The sequence below is a fragment of the Mixophyes fleayi genome, chromosome 8 (assembly GCF_038048845.1).
Source record: "Mixophyes fleayi isolate aMixFle1 chromosome 8, aMixFle1.hap1, whole genome shotgun sequence".
Classification (NCBI taxonomy): Eukaryota; Metazoa; Chordata; class Amphibia; order Anura; family Limnodynastidae; genus Mixophyes; species Mixophyes fleayi.
Window position 1 is genome coordinate 2,294,391 of NC_134409.1, and position 23,169 is coordinate 2,317,559.

At 42.8% G+C, this 23,169-nt stretch overlaps 1 protein-coding gene across 2 annotated transcripts in view; it reads right to left on the minus strand.

Moving 5' to 3' along the window:
* Positions 1-19,132, minus strand: part of ERI3 (ERI1 exoribonuclease family member 3) — a 182,076-nt gene extending 162,944 nt beyond the window's left edge. The window contains exons 1-2 of one of the 2 annotated variants that reach the window (XM_075181604.1): positions 18,825-19,132; positions 3,027-3,313 (exon numbers count right to left, since the gene is read on the minus strand). In XM_075181604.1, coding sequence (XP_075037705.1) covers positions 3,027-3,313; positions 18,825-18,846 — 309 coding nt within the window. In that variant the 5' untranslated portion in view covers positions 18,847-19,132. Of the gene's footprint in view, positions 1-3,026; positions 3,314-18,772 lie in introns of both variants that reach the window. The other variant, XM_075181603.1, reaches the window with a different exon arrangement.
* Positions 19,133-23,169: the final 4,037 nt, after the last annotated feature.

The following is a 23,169-nucleotide window of genomic DNA, read 5'->3' on the forward strand; positions in this document are numbered from 1 at the left end:
TTGCTGATTTCCACATTGACAGATGAAAACTGATGCGTTATTCTCAGGGCTGGTGAGGGGATATTTACAGATGTGTAATGCACGGAATTACAGATGCAGACTGACTTTGTCACAGTAACAAGCACCAAACATATGGGAGAGAATCTGATGGAGAAAATAGAATAAAATCCCACAACGGCTATTTCAGTAAAGCAGATTCCTGGACAATTGACACTTCAGACAATATTGTTGGCCAAGACTCTACTTACTAGAGGAATTTAAGTAGATTCTCCCAGAGTAGACCCTAACAAGTAGAGGCAGGGCTCAGAGCTTTATGCCCAAAAAAAAACACAAAACATAGGGACGTTATTCTAAGTCTACACCATTTCCGCACCAACGTGGTCCTTTGTTGACTCTTGGACCAAATAGCTCTATTGTCCATAACTATGTGAAAATTCTCTTCTTCCTGAATTTGGCCTTCACAACACTTGCTCGACTCCACAACACATCCCAAGATCTTAAAAGCTTTAACAACTGTGGAGATTCCCGTTCCTACTGGTCCTAGACAGAAATGGCAGATAGCGTATAGGTAGCCCCAGCGTGTTCTTACACGTCTTGGGGCTACCTATGCTACATCCTGAAAAACCACTTTACACAAGGTAACCGACTCACAGGGATACAGGTTTTGCTGCAACCTCTTATCTGACTGCAGAGATGTCTACTCCAAGCAAAATCAAGACCCTTATCTTGTACATGTCAGGGCCTTCACCATGAGTTGCACAATGCCAACAAGAAGCACTCAAGTCAGTATTCTAATTATTATGTTTGCTGCCTATTTCATTCTGGGCTGGAAGATATTATTACAAGTTCCCAGTAGAAATGAAGATGATTATCTCACCCAAGGGGTATCCCCAATAAGCCGAGTTGCTCTATATATTTGGTGAAATGTCAGGTACTATATTAAGCACTGATGCACACATGTCTGGGGTCTAAGACTGTGTATTGTACGTTGGATTCATGTTTCTACCTACAGGATGTGATAGTGTGGACACTTATCTTTGTTCAGTAGCTTCTCTACAACTTTCATTCAACTGTTCACAGAGCTCATGAATATGAATTGAATATTGTTTTTAACACTGCTATGTTGGATATACACATCATCATCTATTTATTTATAATTCGGCAGCGCTGTACAGAGAGCTCATTCACATCAGTCCCTGCCTCGTTGGAGCTTACAATCTAAATCCCCTAACACACACACAGACACACACACAGACACACACACAGACACACAGACAGACACACAGACAGACACACACACACACACACACACACACCTATAGAAACTAAGGGCAATTTAATAGCAGCCAATTAACCTACTAGTATGTTTTTGGAGTGTGGGAGGAAACCGGAGCACCCGGAGGAAACCCATGCAAACACAGGGAGAACATATAAACTCCACACAGATAAAGCCATGGTTGGGAATCAAATTCATGACCCCAGTGCAGTGAGCATCAATACATATTTCAATAATCATATTTATCATGTTCTAAAAAGTATTCCTACCCTTCCCCTTTACCATTCCCTCTCCTCTACCGTCCTTTCTCCTTTCTTCCTTCTCCTCTTCCCAAATTCCCTCCCATTGTTTACCATCTCACTCCCCCCCTTATCTATTTCACTCTCTTTCTTCCCTTCTCCCTGTCCCTCTCCTTATATGGCATACCATCCTCCCCAATTCTCTTCTGCCCTCTACTTCTTCCCCTACTACCTCTTCTCCTCTCTTCATGTTCTTCCCTTTGTCCTACACCGTTTCCTCTTATCCCTCCCACCATACACTTCTTTCACATTCATCCCCAACACACGTTCCCCCATAAATCCCCCAAACCCCTTTCCATCCCACCACCCACCCCACACACACACTCCTTCCTTACCCTACCTCCTATTTTCCTTCCCAGCTACTTTTCCCTCCTCCCTACCTTTCTTACCCCTTCCCCCACCCTCCAAATTACTCTCCACTAACTACCATACTGTTTCCTTCCCATAGTAACAATGCTATGATTCCCAAATTCCCGATCTTGGCTGTTATCAGTTATATAGTGAATATATGATGCTTAGTGACTCTACTATGCGGCAGGGCTTTCACCTCTGACGGACTGTGGACGGGAGATGTACCCTGCACTCCTTTGTTTTTAGTCTGTCCTTTCACACGCATTTCACTTTCAGATTCAACAAGAGTACGTTCCCACTCTCACTTTTACCTTATCAATGAGACCCTCACAGGTATAATTATTTATATTCTACTTATCCTTTCTTCTCTCAGTCTGTGTTGGATATGACCTCTTTACACAATTTAATAATATTTCCATTAAGGTTCCATTACCTCGCTTCCTCCTATATATGCCATTTCACTTATATCTCCTAACGTTAAAGCCAGAACTGCGGACAGACACATAACAACATGTCACATCAAGAATATCTTAGACTGAAATATGACAATCACAAGAAAGGTCATAAACCTAAATTTTGGCATCAGAAATTTCGGATGGATCTCATACTATACAACCCCATTCTTTCTTTTGGGAAGGTGCAGACTAATTGGCTACCCTCCCCACACCGTTCATTCTGATGGTGGTACATCTGAATCCCCATATATAACTAAAGGTGATTCTTTAGATTTCTGGACTCATTGGCACATCGTGCTTACTACACGACACAAATCAAAAATAAACATCCTACTCCAATTTTCATTTAGTCTATAGCGAGGTCTGTAAGAACTTCAATGCAATAGAACTGTCTAAACTATCCTCAGCAAACACGCCCGATCCCATGGTCTGATGAGCTTTATATAAAGGATGGATACTTTCTAGATCCGAATGTGACAGGATAGGGGTCAGAATTGCTCCCAGTGTTAGCTTTTAGGGTTTGAGACAATATAAACACACAATATTTATTTAGAAGAAATGAGAAGCACTTCAACGGTTTGCTAGTATGGAAATAAAAGACAGAGAGATGAAGGATAATGATTCCCATTTATCTCACCACTCTACCTGAGGATGGATCTGTGGTTTGTCACAGGTAGCCTCAAAATCCAGCACTAGGAAATAATGGTATCTCTGTGGAGGGAAGGAGGTCATCGCGGCCACTGACGCCCCAAACCCCTGGCAGCCCAGCTTTCTGTTGAGCATTGGGTCGAATGCTGGCTCAGCGCTGAGGACAGAGAATGGGTCGGAGGATGAAGAGCCCAGAGATCTGGTGAGCTGTAGGAAGGGAAGTCTTGGTGGCCGGATGAGGGACAATAACTGCATTGAATCCCCTGCTGCATTTACATGGAAACCTGTGGGAAGACGAGAGCAAAGTTAGACACTGAAATGATAACATTGTGTTTCCTAAATAACGCTAGGGCTAAATTTTATATGTGCCAATTTGGGTCTTCTATTTTTGTATTATCTGCCAAGTGTTGTTGGCACAACTGTTAAGTATGTTACCTCTTTTGTCTCTGCGGTTTCAAAAAAAAAAAAAAAAAAAAAAAAGAAATAACATTGTACAGGCAATCGTCACAACATAGTTATACCAATGTTATAATCCATGCACAGACTGTGGAATAGATGAAACACAGAGATGTACTACAGCTTGGGTAATAGCAGTATATGGCGTTTTGTCTTATTTTCACTTCTTTTGCACGTTTTAGTCTACTTTTTTTTTTTGCTGTTTAATCTGTAAATGTAAATGCAAAAAAGGACAGGCTGCTTCAGATCAAATGCAAATAAAAAAGGAAATATGACACCCAGCAGAGTTCTGCGCCATAGACTAGCATGTGATGTAGGTCCATTCAAAATCACCCCCAAAATACACTCAGCTGATAAAGATCAATATTCCCATTTATCAATGGCCATTTCACTTATTAGCAATATTTATAACAACACTATACAAATATTATTCTAAATAGGCTATGAAGGTATATGTCATTACAAATGTCTTTCGGTTTTATTCATTTGTAATTGCTGTGTGTCACTGTCTCTTCCGGAGCCTTGCACAGCAGTCAGATCGCACGCCCTGATCTCTCTTCCTACACACACACACACACACACACACACACACAAGGACTCTGCAGCAGACAAATGCTGGTCACACAAACTGCAGATTGCAGCGTGTTTAGCCCTAATACTCGAAAGATGATCAGAACCTGTGACGCTGCAGTCTACCTGTGTGGCCGGCTTAATGTATACAACATCAACAGCTAATTAGTAATAATACACCAGCTTAATGCATTACAGTAAGGTGACAAGTTAATACTAATACTGAGAGAGAAAAACTACAAAGCACGCTTATAAAACACAGCACAAACCACTCCCTGAAAGATGCTATAAAGACAGGGACACTACATTGTCCGGGAATATGCTGGACACAGTGCGTAAAACATTACTGATGGAACCAGACTTCTCTGGACTAGTTTTTATAAATCTCAATGGGGGCACCTAATACTTGGCCCCAACATTCACACTGGATCCTAACTTTTATATTTAAGGTGGTGATGCCCTCAGTGTGGGTAGTATAGGTGTGAGGGAGTACTAGTGTGAACAGTATAGGTTGGAGTAGGGTAGCTGTGAGGGTGTACCGGTGTGAGTTGGGTAGGTGTGAGGGTGTACCAGTGTGAGGTGTGAGTAGTATAGGTGGTAGTAGGGTAGGTGTGAGGGTGTAGCAGTGTGAGGTGTGAGTAGTATAGGTGGTAGTAGGGTAGGTGTGAGGGTGTAGCAGTGTGAGTAGTATAGGTGGTAGTAGGGTAGGTGTGAGGGTGTACCAGTGTGAGGTGTGAGTAGTATAGGTGGTAGTAGGGTAGGTGTGAGGGTGTACCAGTGTGAGTAGTATAGGTGGGAGTAGGGTAGGTGTGAGGGTGTACCAGTGTGAGTAGTATAGGTGGGAGTAGGGTAGGTGTGAGGGTGTACCAGTGTGAGTAGTATAGGTGGGAGTAGGGTAGGTGTGAGGGTGTACCAGTGTGAGTAGTATAGGTGGGAGTAGGGTAGGTGTGAGGGTGTACCAGTGTGAGTAGTATAGGTGGGAGTTGGGTAGGTGTGAGGGTGTACCAGTGTGAGTAGTATAGGTGGGAGTAGGGTAGGTGTGAGGGTGTACCAGTGTGAGTAGTATAGGTGGGAGTAGGGTAGGTGTGAGGGTGTACCAGTGTGAGTAGTATAGGTGGGAGTAGGGTAGGTGTGAGGGTGTACCAGTGTGAGTAGTATAGGTGGGAGTTGGGTAGGTGTGAGGGTGTACCAGTGTGAGTAGTATAGGTGGGAGTAGGGTAGGTGTGAGGGTGTACCAGTGTGAGTAGTATAGGTGGGAGTAGGGTAGGTGTGAGGGTGTACCAGTGTGAGTAGTATAGGTGGGAGTAGGGTAGGTGTGAGGGTGTACCAGTGTGAGTAGTATAGGTGGGAGTTGGGTAGGTGTGAGGGTGTACCAGTGTGAGTAGTATAGGTGGGAGTTGGGTAGGTGTGAGGGTGTACCAGTGTGAGTTGGGTAGGTGTGAGGGTGTACCAGTGTGAGTAGTATAGGTGGGAGTTGGGTAGGTGTGAGGGTGTACCAGTGTGAGGGTGTACCAGTGTGAGTTGGGTAGGTGTGAGGGTGTACCAGTGTGAGTAGTATAGGTGGGAGTTGGGTAGGTGTGAGGGTGTACCAGTGTGAGTTGGGTAGGTGTGAGGGTGTACCAGTGTGAGTAGTATAGGTGGGAGTTGGGTAGGTGTGAGGGTGTACCAGTGTGAGTAGTATAGGTGGGAGTTGGGTAGGTGTGAGGGTGTACCAGTGTGAGTTGGGTAGGTGTGAGGATGTACCAGTGTGAGTTGGGTAGGTGTGTGAGTGTATCAGTGTGAGCTGGGTAGGTGTAAGTGTACCAGTGTGAGCAGGGTAGGTGTGAGGGTGTACCAGTGTGAGCAGTATAGGTTGGAGTAGGGTAGGTGTGAGGGTGTACCAGTGTAAGGTGTGAGTAGTATAGGTGGTAGTAGGGTAGGTGTGAGGGTGTACCAGTGTGAGGGTGTACCAGTGTGAGTTGGGTAGGTGTGAGGGTGTACCAGTGTGAGTTGGGTAGGTGTGAGGATGTACCAGTGTGAGCTGGGTAGGTGTGAGGGTGTACCAGTGTGAGCAGGGTAGGTGTGAGGGTGTACCAGTGTGAGCAGGGTAGGTGGTAGTAGGGTAGGTGTAAGGGTGTACCAGTGTGAGTAGTATAGGTGGTAGTAGGGTAGGTGTGATGGTGTACCAGTGAGGTGTGAGGGTGTACCAGTGTGAGTAGTATAGGTGGTAGTAGGGTAGGTGTGATGGTGTACCAGTGAGGTGTGAGGGTGTACCAGTGTGAGTTGGGTAGGTGTGAGGGTGTACCAGTGTGAGTTGGGTAGGTGTGAGGATGTACCAGTGTGAGCTGGGTAGGTGTGAGGGTGTACCAGTGTGAGCAGGGTAGGTGTGATGGTGTACCAGTGTGAGCAGGGTAGGTGGTAGTAGGGTAGGTGTAAGGGTGTACCAGTGTGAGTAGTATAGGTGGTAGTAGGGTAGGTGTGAGGGTGTACCAGTGTGAGTTGGGTAGGTGTGAGGGTGTACCAGTGTGAGCTGGGTAGGTGTGAGGGTGTACCAGTGTGAGCAGGGTAGGTGTGAGGGTGTACCAGTGTGAGCAGTATAGGTTGGAGTAGGGTAGGTGTGAGGGTGTACCAGTGTGAGTTGGGTAGGTGTGAGGGTGTACCAGTGTGAGCAGGGTAGGTGTGAGGATGTACCAGTGTGAGCAGTATAGGTTGGAGTAGGGTAGGTGTGAGGGCGTACCAGTGTGAGTAGTATAGGTGGGGGTAGCTGTTAGGTAGCATGGTGGATAGCCATGTGAACAAAGCCATATATTTTTTTAGGTTGCAGTTTCCTTCTGGACAGCTCTGTAGAGAAAATATATTACCATAAAAACATCTCATTTCTGTATTAGAAGGGAGCATAGGCCCTGGGTGATTTGTGATCCGTTTCCCACAACTGGTAAATAAATCTGCGACCCAGTGATTTTATACGGCTGTGTGAGGTGTCAAACCCTCATATATCACCCTATGCATGTTATGTATCAGTCTCTTTAGTGGTGTACATGTATATTGTCTGCAGTGCTCTACGTTTTTGTATAAGAAGCTACATAAACCTATATACTCTACAGCTTTCAGGATTTCCTTTCTCTCCATCACAGAGCCAAGATCACCGTCACCCCCCGTCAACCCCCTCATATCCCGACTCCAACAGTCTGCTCATTAACCATCAGCAACAGAAACATAAGTAAACGTCAGGACAAGATCTGATTAAACCATTACGCAGTTCCAGTTAGAGCTTTAGGGACAAATATTTAAAATGTCACACTCATAGCTGAAGTAATCTGATCAGAAATTAACAGAAAATAAATCAGAATTTATCTTCAGGGGAAACACAAATGTGTTGATTTCTAACATATGGAATGAAAGAAGTCACATTTATAATTCGGGTTTGAGTAGGTGGTTGCGCCATTTCCCGCCACTAACAGAACAGTTGAGGGAACTGGTTACCTCGATAAAATTCTTTCCTGCATCCACATATGCAGAAATGTTCCTCAACATATTTCACAGAGGTTCTCTCTCCGCATCGTCGAAATATCATTGGTGTTTCAGATTACTCTAGGTGCCCCAAATGTGGTGAACTCCAAGCGGATTTATATCATTGTCTATGGGCTTGTCCTGTGATTAAGTCCTTCTTGATCCAGGTATGGAGATTCGTGGCCGCAGAATTAGTAAATTATCTGCCATTTACTCCTGAATGGGCAATTTTGGGCATCCTGCCCCATGACAAGCGGATTTCCGCAAGGGGGGGGGGAGAAGGCTACTTTTGGCAATATCTGCCGCGGCTAGGAAATCGTTCCTCCATATGTGGATCCAGAATTCCCCTCCAACACTAGATTTGTTCAAGGAATAGATGTATTTTCTATTAAGGATGGATTGGTTGGGCAGCACGGTGGCTAAGCGGTTAGCATTTCTGCCTTACAGCACTGGAGTCATGAGTTCAATTCCCGACCATGGCCTTATCTGTGAGGAGTTTGTATGTTCTCCCCGTGTTTGCGTGGGTTTCCTCTGGGTGCTCCGGATTCCTCCCACACTCCAAAGAAGAAACACACTAGTAGGTTAATTGGCTGCTAACAAGTTGACCCTAGTCTGTCTGTGTGTGTGTGTGTGTGTTAGGGAATTTATACTGTAAGCCCCAATGGGGCAGGGACTGATGTACAGCGCTGCGGAATTAGTGGCGCTATATAAATAAATGATGATGATGATGGTTAGAGGCATCCCTCCAGAAGGGCACTTTAACTCGCAAGTTCTTTGAAACCTGGGAGTTATATTAACATTTTACCCACCCCGTTGTGAGTACAGCTCCATGATTGCTTTTACCAGACACTTTGGTTTGAAACTAGAGTATTCCTTCAAGATCCTCCAATCCTTATGTAGGGTGATAGGGAGGAAGGACCTGCTCTTTCTGGTCTCCCCGCACCTTGATGTTTCTCTGACAGTAGTGGGATGTGGGACCAAGAAGATGGAATGTACTATTTGCTGCCTTTCTTGGGCGACGTTGTTACGGTTATGATTATCACTATTACTATATATGCTGAGACCCTATAGCCTGTCTACGTTGGGAACATAAGTGCTTGAGAAAACTTTGATGTTTTATGGCTATCTAGACCTATCCCAGACTTCGCTCACAAAATATGTAAATATATATATATATATATATATATATATATATATATATATATATATACACATACACACACACACACACATGTATGCTGACTGTACCTGCAAATGCTTTTCAATATGTAACAAATAACATTGCATTATATTTGTCTGGACTTCAATAAAATAAAATTTGAAAAGAAAAAAAAATTACATTTCCAACTACACAAGTGCACGTTCACATCTACATACCATCTCCAATAATAAACATCTAGATCTCGTTTATACATCGTACACCTTCCATGCAATATCGCTACAGTTTGTAGGGTGATTTCAAAGCCAGGAGGAATGAAAGACACAAAAAGCTGATGGGGGAACAGGTTCTATCCCAGATACAACCACCTAAACTACAATTGTAATCTACACTCAAACACCATCTTTTCTATTGCTGATTTACACGTTAAGCAAAAACTTCAACAAAATATAGAGGGCAATTAAAATTCACATTTGTTTGATAGTAGGGGGGTTAGTGTTTGGAGCAGGAAGACTGGACCCACACTAAATACTTAAAGCTGCTTGGACTACGGATGTGGACCCAAGGCAGCATCTGATTGGATGGCCAATGATCCTGCCCAATCAGGTACCACATTCACTACATCTCTCCCTCCTCCCTTCCCAGAAGTACCGGTTCAGCTCCTCCTGAAAAACTGCGCCGTACAGCGCCCACAATCAGCGAAGGCCTAAATCTCTACACTAGCAAGGGCTCATTAAAGAAAAGACAGTGATGGTTTGTTTTTAATATGAATATACCCTTTAGTGATAAAGAACAAGTATATAATTTGATCTGAGATAAAATTGGTCAAACATTGAGAGCTGCACAAATGACACTCCTCCTATATATTCCATGTTGCTTATCACTGATTTAATGCAAATGTACCAGACATTTTTTGCCACGTGCAGTTTAAGAGGATATTTAAGTGATGTATGTTTTTATCTACTATCCATAAGTTCGCAGACTATAATATAAAATAACTTAGAACTTGTACAAATATACAGTACATTCTGTAGCTTGTAAGGGCTGAACATGTGTGTACTGTATCTCCTGTAGGAAGTATTTCTGTAAAACATGAAGTCCATCCGTAAAGGTAACTTGGCCTTGGATACACTGCACAGATCAGGCGCTGTATGGAATTTGTGGCCGTCGCAAATTAAAGAGGATGACGATGGTCAGGCAGTCTAGATCCTATGGGATCCAATAAGTGTAGACAGCTGATAACAGCACACGCTGCCAGATCCTACTCATTGTCCGACACATCGGAGAGGTAGTGACCTGGGTGGATTGGGGTATGATGAAATCTGTCCCAATATTTCAGGGAATGTTGTGAGTCATGGAGATATTTTTTAGCTACTAATGTATGTGAAGTACTGGAACAATTTTAAATACACGTTAATGCGTTTTTGTTGAAATGCTGCTGTATATGAACAATCACTCTCAACACTTTTCATTACACAATGGAACAAGTTGACTCAACTCCATCCACTTCGAAAACAATAGAATCTCTCTTTAGGATTGATTGGTTGGAAAACACATTAGAAAAAAAAAAGCAAAATGGGAGAGGTACACGGACTCCCCACTTTCAACCCAAAAATCAAATTGTGAAATGTTTAAAAAAATACTACTCGGTATGTGCTAAGAAATGTGGCAGGAGAATTGCTCTATAGTAATTGATATGCCTTTAACCTTTGAATACCAGCCCTCCTCTCTGTGTATTAATAGTCACATTCAGTGACATTAGAACAGATATGAAAGCTTTGTCAAACTTTGTATCACCGAGAATAAACATACATCTGAAACTGAACGATTTGTTTGCAGAACTTCTGCTCCTAGACTTTCTTATTGCACAGTCATATACTTCTGTTCAACCATGTTTATCATTAATTGTAATTTTACACAGTGCCTTAATAAAAACAAAGTTAAAAAAAATGAATTAAGAGCAGAGCTCGAGGATATGTACAAAGAGTGCGCTCAGCCGGAATGCACCTGACGGGATCTTCACCATATTCCCATGTTGGTTTTAATACATACTATTAAGTTGCAAAGGAAACACATCACTGAGAACACGGCTTCAAATATTTCATGTATGACAGCCAAATAGGGGCCACTCAGTTGCTTTTTCTCATGTGTTACACATGTCTCGCACATGTGTGTTAAAAGTGTTTAAGCCCTTGCAGAGTAGCCCTCATACACATTAGTACCTGTGCAGGTGGGGTCGTTTCATTTTATTTATAACAATTGAAATAAGGAGAGACAGAAGCCTTAGAGCAGACAGCACAATGCAGGTGATGGGGAAAGTACAGTGCACAGTCATGGCCAGAAGTTCTGAGAGTGACACAAGTATTGGTTATCACAAAGTTTGCTGCTTCAGTGTTTTTAGATCTTTTGTTCAGATGTGTCTATGTTATACTGAAGTAACATTACAAGCATTTCATAAGTGTCAAAGGCTTTTATTGACAATTACATTAAGTTTATGCAGAGTCAATATTTGCAGTGTTGACCCTTCTTTTGGAAGACCTCTGCAATTCGCTCTGACATGCTGTCAATCAACTTCTGGGTCACATACTGACTGATGGCCGCCCATTCTTGTCTAATCAATGATTGGAGTTTATCAGAAATTGTGGGTTTTTGTTTGTCACCCGCCTCTTGAAGAATGACCACAAGTTCTCAATGGGATTAAGGTTTGGGGAGTTTCCTGGCCATGGACCCAAAATTTCGATGTTTTGATCCCCGAGCCACTTCGTTATCACTCTTGCCTTATGGCAAGGTGCTCCATCATGCTGGAAAAGGCATTGTTCATCACCAAACTGTTCTTTGATGGTGGGAAAAGAGAATGTCTTGGTACCATTCTTTATTCATGGCTGTGTTCTTAGGCAAAATTGTGAGTGAGCCTACTCCCTTGGCTGAGAAGCAACCCCACACATGAATGGTCTCAGGATGCTTTACTGTTGGCGTGACACAGGACTGATGGTAGCTCTCACCTTTCCTTCTCCGGACAAGCGTTTTTCCAGATGCCCCAAACAATCTGAAAAGAGGTTCATCAGAGAAAATGACTTTACCCCAGTCCTCAGCAGTCCAATCCCTGTATCTTTTGCAGAATATTAGTGTGTCCCTGATGTTTTTCCTGGAGAGAAGTGGCTTCTTTGTTGACCTTCTTGACACCAGGCCATCCTCCAAAAGTCTTCACTTCACCGTGCGTGCAGATGCACTCACACCTGCCTGCTGCCATTCCTGAACAAGCTGTGTACTGGTGGTGCCCCGATCCCGCAGTTAAATCAACTTTAGGAAACGGTCCTGGCGCTTGTGGACGTTCTTGGTCACCCTGAAGCCTTCTTCACAACAATTGAACCTCTCCTTGAAGTTCTTGATGATCCGATAAATGGTTGATTTAGGTGCAATCTTAATAGTAGCAATATCCTTGTCTGTGAAGCCCTTTTTGTGCAAAGCAATGATGACTGCACGTGTTTCCTTGCAGGTAACCATGGTTAACAGAGGAAGAAGAATGATTACAAGCACCACCCTTCTTTTAAAGCTTCCAGTCTGTTATTCTAACTCAATCAACATGACAATGTGATCTCCAGCCATGTCCTCGTCAACACTTATCTGTGTTAACGAGAGAATCACTGACCTGATGTCAGCTAGTTCTTTTGTGGCAGGGCTGAAATGCAGTGGAAATGTTGTTTTTGGGATAAAGTTCATTGTCATGGCAAAGAGGGACTTTGAAATCAATTGCAATTCATCTGATCACTCTTCATGACATTCTGGAGTATATGCAAATTGTCATCATAATAAATGAGGCAGCAGATTTTGTGAAAAATAATATTTATGTCATCCTCAAAACTTTTGGCCATGACTGTATGTTCTACTTCCACCAGCCCCTGCTCCGTCACCAACTGTGGAGTAAAGCCAGTACCCACTGCTGTCCTTCCATAGAGATCAATTCACTAAACTAATTTTCTGACTACAAAATGCAAATTAAATGCCAAGGCCACATCAACTCTTATTCTCCAGTAAAATTCTGCAAGATTACTACTTTTTCTGCAGGCACTATGCCCGATCCCTACTGCTCTTATTCTCCAATATCACTAATTAGATGCACTGCTCTCTCTGCCAGTATTACCCTTATACTCAAATATCATATTCCTAATAAATCTCTGCCAATATTAGAATGCAAATTACTGCTAATCTTGTTTTCCTAATAACATTATCCATAATTACTACTACTCTCATTCTCCAATATCGCTATACAGAAGAATTACTCTCTGCCAATAGCACTACACTTGCGTACTGCCACTCTCATTCTCCAACGTTACTGCACAGGAGAACTACTCTTTCACCATTGTACAAACACATCTACTCGTGGGACTATAAATACACAAGATCTGAATGTGAAACCTGAGGAAGTTCTGGCAAACTCTGTTTAATGGGAACACAAGATCCTGAATGTGTCCCATCCAGCAAACTGATACACTGACGCCTGTACGCACACACAAACACAACACACAGCAAGGCATTAGCAACATCTCACATATGCAAACGTGATTCCACAGGGTCACATTGTGAGCAGGGTTACCATTTCACACCATGGGCCTGAGCCATTGAGGAGAGCAAAGAAAAAAAACAAGGAGTCAGTTTGATTCCAGACAATCCATGTACAATACTAGAGATGCCAATTAGCTTATTATTTTGCATGTAAAGAAAAAAACTGGCTGCTTTTTCATGTAACACACAATTATTATATAGCTTATTTTTACAGTGAAATTTGAAGTTGATCTAGGACATGCTCTACCCCAACTCTATGTCCCCACATTTTAAATTTACCCCACCACTCCCTCCAGTGCAACATGGTTTTGTCAAGGTGCAAAGTTACTCCTTTTTTAAGCTTTGCTCTCCTTAATGACTCAGGCCCCATATCTTCATCATTAGAAGCACACAAAGGACAGATAAACATAGATCGAGTCTAAAACATTAAACAAACCCCCCTTATTATTACCTGCCCTAAGAAATAGCAATTATGGGACAATGCAGCAAGTAAACATTAAATGGGATTTGTACAAAATAGACCAATTGGCCATCAATATTCCATCTTTGCTTGTTTCAAAGGAAAAATTAAGCTCCATGTAAGCGGCATCTATTAGAAGTGGTAGTATGGTGAATACTGGTTTATATATAGATGGGAGTGGCCATTCTCTCAGTGGGCGGAGCTGGGCAGAATACTGGCTTATATCACATATATAGATGGGAGTGGCCATTATCTCTCACAGTGGGCGGAGCTGGGAAGAATACTGGCTTATATCATGTATATAGATGGGAGTGGCCATTATCTCTCACAGTGGGCGGAGCTGGGCAGAATACTGGCTTATATCATGTATATAGATGGGAGTGGCCATTATCTCTCAGTGGGCAGAATACTGGTTTATATCACATATATAGATGGGAGTGGCCATTATCTCTCAGTGGGCAGAGCTGGTCAGAATACTGGCTTATATCATGTATATAGATGGGAGTGGCCATTATCTCTCACAGTGGGCAGAGCTGGGAAGAATACTGGCTTATATCATGTATATAGATGGGAGTGGCCATTATCTCACAGTGGGCGGAGCTGGGCAGAATACTGGCTTATATCATGTATATAGATGGGAGTGGCCATTATCTCTCACAGTGGGCAGAATACTGGTTTATATCACATATATAGATGGGAGTGGCCATTATCTCTCAGTGGGCAGAGCTGGTCAGAATACTGGTATATATCACATATATAGATGGGAGTGGCCATTCTCTCTCAGTGGGCGGAGCTGGTCAGAATACTGGTATATATCACATTTATAGATGGGAGTGGCTATTCTCTCACAGTGGGCGGAGCTGGGCAGAATGCTGGTTTATATCACATATATAGATGGGAGTGGCCATTACCTCTCAGTGGGCAGAGCTGGGAAGAATACTGGCTTATATCATGTATATAGATGGGAGTGGCCATTATCTCTCACACTGACTTACTGTGTTATATATAAACAAGTAAAGAGGTTGTAATGTAAACTACTGCTAACAATGCAGACTATTAACTGATCCAGGTCAGTGATTTGGTGATGTGCACTTCACAGAAATATGGCAGTGTATAGCAAGAAATTAATGAACGACTTTATGAGTACAGCTCATCCTTGCATGCAATATATTAACAATTCTTTTGAAGCTTCATTCAAGATTAATGTTATGGACATACATTTCATCTGCCTTAATAATAACCACCCCCCCCCCCCCCTTTATGCAGATTCTAATGGCCATTATTGACCTGGTAAAGCAAATTGTAGGTGCCATGTTTTACCTACACTGATCATACAAGCAGGCTGGACAATAAGTAATGGACACAATGAGCTCATATAATTCAGGGTAGATGTTACACAGGTCATGACAATAAAGTGTTAGATACAGTATAAGCCCATTTTATATTGTCAGTAAGTAGAGTGTAAGCTGTATGGGCAGATTATAGTGTGCAATCAGCAAAGGCAGCAATTGTGTGAGCTGGTGCAATGTTCATGAGAGTACAGCCCAACAAATGGCACCTTAGAGGGACTACGTGTAGGTGACAGGTGCGCTTTACAGCCTGGGATCAGTGCTTGAGACAAATGTAAAAGGTGCACTAATAACGTTTATAGACTTTATTTCATGGTTATACGTAAATACATTTATAGAAAAATGGGCTTTATTTCCTTTCTGCTACTGTGTCAAACAAGAATAGAAGTTGGCCCCTTACCCACTGGTCTCACAATATATAAATGTACTGCTAGTAAATCTGTGAAAATGGATACGAGGATGGAATCAACTCTGCTCCTTACCACAGGCACCAGTGGGTATAGTCGCATCTTTTTGACACTGTGTTCTCTATTTACCTGTGCTAACTGCAAGTGAATGTGAAGGGGTCAAAGGAGGGATCTCTTACACTGCAAGGGGAAGTACTTTATTTTGGTGTCAGACATTGGCATAAAGGGGAGGAGATAGCAGAATGGTTGTCTGCAGTATTTAAACTAACTGGACGTCATTGATGAAACGCACTGCTATACACAGCAGAACATCAGTGCGCCCAGAAGATCCGCTCAGTGCACACTAAGGCACACTCCTACTCTCCACTCTCAGGAGACGATCCTGCGAAGTAGAAGTGCACTTGGGCATACAGAGAGGTGGAAACCGCTGCAGAGAAGCACTGTTCAGAACTGCAAAAGTCTTATCCAACCTCCTTTTACCTTATTCTATTTTATTGACCCCTGTCGATAAATTAAACCTTTCCATTTTTCACTTAAAATACTGCTCAGTTTAGTCTCATCTTAAAATTAACCATAATAATGAAGGGACCAGGGACTGTCTTTATTATGTGTCACTTGTGTGTGTTTGAAGGTTTTTATTAAATTGCTCAGACTGGGTTTACAACGCGTTTCACTGCCAAAGTGCAACAAAAAGGCACAAAATGTGTCTCATTAAGGATCAGACAAGCCCAAATATCTGCAAGCTCTGAACAGGTATAAAAGTACATTTGCAAAATGGAAAAGGTCATGCACCCCACGGCACAGCAAAGAACACCCCCATGTCCACCCCTTCAAATCAGTGCAGTAATTTAGCTTGCAAACACAAAGTCTCACTTTTGCCCTGCTCCACAAAACGAGGCACGCAATTAGCAATTAACACCCTCAGCAAACTTTCTCTCCTCCCAAATGCCGCCATTTTGCTCTGCGAGCCCACACGCTTTGGCAGAATCCTTGGGACATGGTGGTACCAAAACTGATTTTGCACTTTATTAATTACTTCAACTGTCTCCCAGACAGGTTTTCTCTCAAAATAAAACTAGATTCTCTGACGTGTTTCTACATAAAATGATAACTAGCAATTTATAATGCTGTGAAACAGTACTTTGTTGTTGTTTTTATATAGGTAGATTTTCTTCTCTTTCTTTTTGCCAGGAAAACACAAACTCCGTACAAACAGATTTATTACACTTAAGCTGGGTACACACCTATGCAGTTACCACACAGATCTCACGAATCACGGCCGTTTAGTCAAATATTGTAAGAGTGCGTACGCTCCCAAGATCATGTTTTATCTTCTCAACACACATCACATCTGTTGATTTGGTTTTCTAAACTTCCTAAATACCACGATCAACGATGTAACGATGTCGGGCAAATGTGGCAGTGTGTAGGCATTCACCACCAGCAGTGTAGGCAGATATCTGTACAGTGCACAGAGTCAGGATCTTCTCAGCAGATGGTTATGACAGATGAAGATCACAGATCTGATAGTAAATCGTGTAGGTGTGTACACAGGAATCTGCATGATCACCGGGACTGTCAGTCATTGGTAACATAGTTACAGAAATCGCATCTGAAGGTTACATATGTGTGTACCCAGCTTAACTTATAATTCCATTTCATAAAAATCATGGTAAAATTTCTCCAAGCATTAACATCTCAGATGTAGTATAAAACTATTACTTTATATCCTGGAAAATTTGGAGGAAAAGTGACTATACACAAAGTAAAACAGGACAACTGCACGTCAGACTGTGACCACACGAGAATATTCACTGTTGTTCCCTGTAAATGGTGAGAATCTTACAATGATTATTTCACAGCTTTATAAATATTAAATCAGGTTCAGTTAGTATTATTATTTGAACTTTGTGCCTCAGTAATGTCACCGATTTATAGTGAGGTGATAGGCTGAGTTTTTATTACTCTCACACAAGATGGCTGTCTCTACCCCAAAAGGTGCCATATACCCCTAACTGTAGAACTACCCTACCCATAGCCCTAAAAGAGCTCTAGTCTGGAAACCAAATTCTAAAAGTGCTACAAATCCTCACAAAGCATGCTTACAGAAAAGAAAGTGTAACAAACAAGAATATAACATACAATGCCTGTGTTGCAGTGCTGTTTGGAGGATATAGTACATCAGCACGTATATTACAGTGGGGGAGGAGTATTAATGTAATATTACCCCAGGAACCACTGATAACGCAGGCTTCACTAAATACAGTTTTAAACACGTAAATATACACATTTGAATGTATTTCATCAATGTCTGCATATTTCATAACATATGAAAAAATAAAACCATCATGTTCTTAACCATTGCACCTTTGAGAAAGTATTTGAAACAGCGTATCTATTCACACCATGAGGAGACAGCATATCTATTCACACCATGAGGAGACAGCGTATCTATTCACACCATGAGGAGACAGCGTATCTATTCACACCCACTGCACTGTGCCCAGAGGAGATTTGCATTCCCTTTTGGTTAATAAGCATTACCTGTACCCCTGGCAATATTACCTAGAAGCAAATTCATTGACCAAATATGGTGACAGTAAATGGAACAACGCCAGTATTATGGAAGATGAGAAACTTTTTGCCTGTTCTTCCATCTGTCAGCTAAGCCTGGCCGGCCCCAGCGCATCTCTGGCTGCAAGCAATGCTAGAGCCTGGCGCATGCAGTGTTGCTGCAAGGTTGTCCTCTGCCGCATGGAGGCCCAGCCCTGGTTGTCTGCTTACAGGACACAATATAAAACTAAGCTCAGGGAAATTAAACTAATGAGAACTTTCAACATATGAGAAACAAGAATCAACCTCTGCAATTTCCAGATGCTATTAGTAAACACACGTGCAGTAATTATTGTCAATCAACCAGCACTTGGTCCATTGAGTGCAAATCCGACAATTGAAGCAAATGGCCAGTTGCCCCCCCCCCAGTTACCCTGAATATTAGATATGTTAGTAAATAAGCCCTTAGGGAGGGGGGGGGGAATTCAATTGCCAGCGATCGGACACACAGATATCGCGCTGCGCACTCTGCCGGCAATTACGGTAGAAATCTCCACTCAGTTTCCCTCACACCTCTATGGGATGCAAAAAAATATTAGCAGAGATTCTGTCATTATCTCCGTCACAAAGTGTTTCCAGAACGAACGGGAGACATTTCGCTGCTAACTGAATTTCTCTGTAAGTGATAAAAGCTGCACTTACTAATATATCAAACTATATATGTGAAGACGCAGTACCGTCAACTTCAGTAGCAACTGTCCGACAACCAATACCCCACATTTTATCTACCTTCTTCAACCATCTTTAACATTTTGTGGTAGCACGGTGGTTAGCATTGCTGTATCACAATTCTGTGGTCATGGGTCCGATTCCAACCAGGACCCTATCTGTGTGAAGTTTGTATGTTCTCTCCGTGTTTGTGTGGTTTTGCTCTGGTTGCCTCCCACAGTCCAAAAATATATTGGTAAGTTATTGGCTTCTGACAAGTGTGTGTTTGGTGGGGAATTTAGCCTGTAAGCTCCAATGGCGCAGGACTGATGTAAATGATTCCATAGAATAGCAGCTGATCTCTGCAACAATGTAAAGTGCTTTGAGTCCTATTGGGAGAGAGGTGCTATATAAATAAAATAATTATTAACATATATGTACCATACCCTGTGAATAAATCATATTAGTATCTGTAAAACACGAGTCTCGGTGCGCTGAAAGCTTCTAATTATTTCATATTATTGGTATCACCATTAAACAGAAAAGTAATTTTTTTAATATATACTGTATATATCAAATTAAATGAATAATGTACATGAAATAACTGTAGTTTTTCTAAATAAGCTGCACTACCTACCACCTATATAAAATATTTTACTTAGCTGCCCCTCTCCCTAGCTTGGAGCCCCATGCTACATACATAATTTCCCTGCTGCTCCACCCATTCTGTACTACAAAACCAGCAAATAAATCACCCCTACCAACTTTAAATGGAGACAGAGCAGGGTGTGAGCAAGAGGACCAATCACAAGCTGCAAATGGCAACTTTAACTTAATTTGTCCACCATGTCCTCTCTAACTGCTTTGCATATTTCCAAGTTAGGAAGTAGGAACTTCTCTAACTCAGCAGTTAGAGTGACTGACAGCCTGGCAACCTTGCTTTGCAGAAATGCACTGCATGGATTATATATTACTTTAGGCTATATACACCACACAGACTGGGACAGCATGTGTGCTGGCAAATATCTAATGAATAACAGTAAAAGAGGTAGGTGGAATATTGCACAGCAAAAAGTTATGTTCTAACTCGTAGGTGTGATACAACAAGAGACTGTAGAAATTTATCCAAGACACCCTACAATATTCAGCGCTAGGAGACAAGAGGTTGAAATGCATTTCCCAGTTATGGAAGTACTGATAAGACTGTAAGCGATGGGAACCAATGATGCTTGGTATAGTGACCCCACACCTGCAAACTCCCAGGCACATGTTACACAAATATTATAGTGGCCCTCCAGCAGTATTGGAAACTACAGCTGCCAGGCTCTCCCTGCTGAGACTTGTAGTGCCCCTAGTTGCACAGGGGATACATATGGCCACAGCAGAGGGCACAGAGCAGGGATGGTGGCAGCAGACATGTGATGTGCTGCAGGATGGAGACATTTGGTACCAGACCAGGAGGCCCCCCTGGGGGCGGAGCTATGCTGTATGTCAGCTGGGGCCACTGTGAGGACAGTCGTCACTAGGCCAGGAAAGAGATGGGAGCATGGCCTGGGCCCTACAGGTGACATGTGGGGGCCCCAGCCTGGCACAAGTCACGTGATGGAGGGTTAGATGCTAATGAGCGGGAGCACAGGGCACCCCCTGACCAGGTCTCCTCACTGGGGGGCCTGCAGGTGTCCTCCTCTGTGTGAGAGCCCCTCACAGCTCGCCCCCAGCCAGGCCCACACGCTGCTCGGTACCCCCCCTGCACGGCCCCTCTGGAGCACGACCCCCCTGAGCCCCCCAGGAGGGGCACATACATGACGGTGACACATATGCTCTGTCACCCTCCTCACACACACACACAACACCCAGCGACTCACCTCTCACTCTCCCCCTGTCTATGGAGACGGCCGTGACGAGCACACGTCCCCCACCAATCAGAGCCGGCGCCGCCGGTCTGCTCAGCCAATCAGCGCTCAGGGGGCGGGACCAAGGCGCAGGCCTCTCTCTCACACTCTCCTGCATGGATTCATGTGGGAATGTCAATCCAACATGGCGCGGCCCCGCTGCATGCCGGGACTTGTAGTTTTCCCCTCACATGGCCCTGTATCATGGTATCATGTCCTCACTTGGGTCTCTATGAATGGACTTTACAGTGGGCTCAGGCAGACTGGCCCCCTGTACTGATAAGATGTGAGAGAGGCCCCATGTACTGTGCAGAGGTCTTACACATATACCCAGTCCCTGCATACATGGAGGCTGCAATAGCCTTGCTGGGCCTCACCTCTGCAGCTGCTCCTACAAGTGAGGCTTGTCCTCTACAGTGCTGCAATATCAGCTATATATAGCAGCTCTCTGTATAACCCTTGAAATGCTGCAGAGCATCGCAGTGCATGGCTGCCCCATGACATAGACAGTCCTAGTATGGACATAATGCTCCCTGGGGCCTGTTCCTAACTTTTATTGTTTGAATTATACTGAGCCTTATATCAGGCATTCAGAACAGAAGATGTGGTACTGTGAAGTTTTCCATACATTTATTATTATAATAATACAGAGGATATTTAATCATTCACATCAGTCCCTGACACATATCTGCTTATTATTAATATTATTATCTTTTATTTATAAGGCACCACAAATAGTCCGCAGAGGCACTCATAACCTTTACAGTAGTGTACAATAAACAGACGGCAACGCTCCATAACAGATTCCATAATACATGTAAAACAAAATAATACAAAGACCAGAAATCTACTGATTTAACAAATATCATACAGAAGCAGATACTGCTAAATCCCCTACTATACACCGCCCAGGTGAATGTTACAAGTTGGGGAATGAACACCCCAGATTTGCCTTACCCCCATTCAAGAGGAGTTTTCCTTTTCTTTCTTTTTTTTTATTTTGTCATAAGCCGGTTAACCTACCAGTATGTTTTTGGACTGTGACAGGAAACCGGAGCACCCAGAGGAAACCCACTTAAACACTTGGATAACATACAAACTCTACACAGAGTTCTCCCAAAACCACGGCACTGTGCGTCGCAGCTCGCTGGCGGAGAGTCGTATCTAGTACCACATAGAGTGGCAGGTATCTAGAAGTGCCCCCAGATCATATTATGCCACACAGTAGTGGCCCCAATTCGTATTATGCCACACAGTAATGCCCCCAATTCATATTATGCCACATAGTAGTGCCCCCAATTCATATTATGCCACACAGTAGTGCCTCCAATTCATATTATGCCACATAGTAGTGTCCCCAATTCATATTATGCCACACAGTAGTGGCCCCGATTCATATTATGCCACACAGTAGTGGCCCCAAGTCATATTATGCCACACAGCAATGCCCCCAATTCATATTATGCCACATAGTAGTGCTCCCAATTCATATTATGCCACACAGTAGTGCTCCCAATTCATATTATGCCACATAGTAGTGCTCCCAATTCATATTATGCCACACAGTAGTGCTCCCAATTCATATTATGCCACATAGTAGTGCTCCCAATTCATATTATGCCACACAGTAGTGCTCCCAATTCATATTATGCCACACAGTAGTGCTCCCAATTCATATTATGCCACACAGTAGTGCCCCAATTCATATTATGACACAAAGAAGTGACCCCAGTTCATACTAATGAACTAATATTCATTACCATCAATGGCAGATCAGTAAAGCTAAAAAAAAATCATAAAATGCAGCACTAATGTAGTACATAGGCTTCTCAATCAAGCAATTTTATATATATAGTATATGAATCATCTTTATAAATTACAATTACTTTATTACAAGAAAATTGAACATAAATAACACAGCTTACTGTAATAAGGTCATAAATAAAACAAGGAAGAACATTTTCAAAGTAGAACTAAATCTAAATACAGACATAAAGATATAGGCAGTGGTTGAAGAAGCCCCCACTTCTCTCCACTGCTTGACTAACTCACCACTTGGTAATTGTCACAGACAAATGTGTCTCCAATGCAGAATCCATAGTGGGTGAGCTATTTACATAGGCCTCACTCTATTGTGGGCTCCAAGAAAATGTCTGCCCTCTGATATAACTCAATCAGTGATAGGGACACAATATAATATTCAAGTTAGTTCACCTGAAGCTGATGTTCTGGGAAAGGTCTGTTTAGGACCTTCTCCTCCACAGAGTGAAGAAACCTGGGGCTGTCCTGTGCAATGCTTCTACATTCCTCCATGACTTTCTCAGCATTCACCTCAGGACACAGGCAGGTTTACTCATATACTACAAATGTCAGTTATTTAGTGATAGAACCAGGATTCAGGGTGCAGTGGGAAGGGGGATATGAATCTATACCTATGATCAGTATATTGAGGTGAACTGCACAGTAACACTCCTTTAGTTCTGCATAGTGGGTGTAATTCTCAGTATCTGTGTACACTAGTTTCTGCTTTGTGT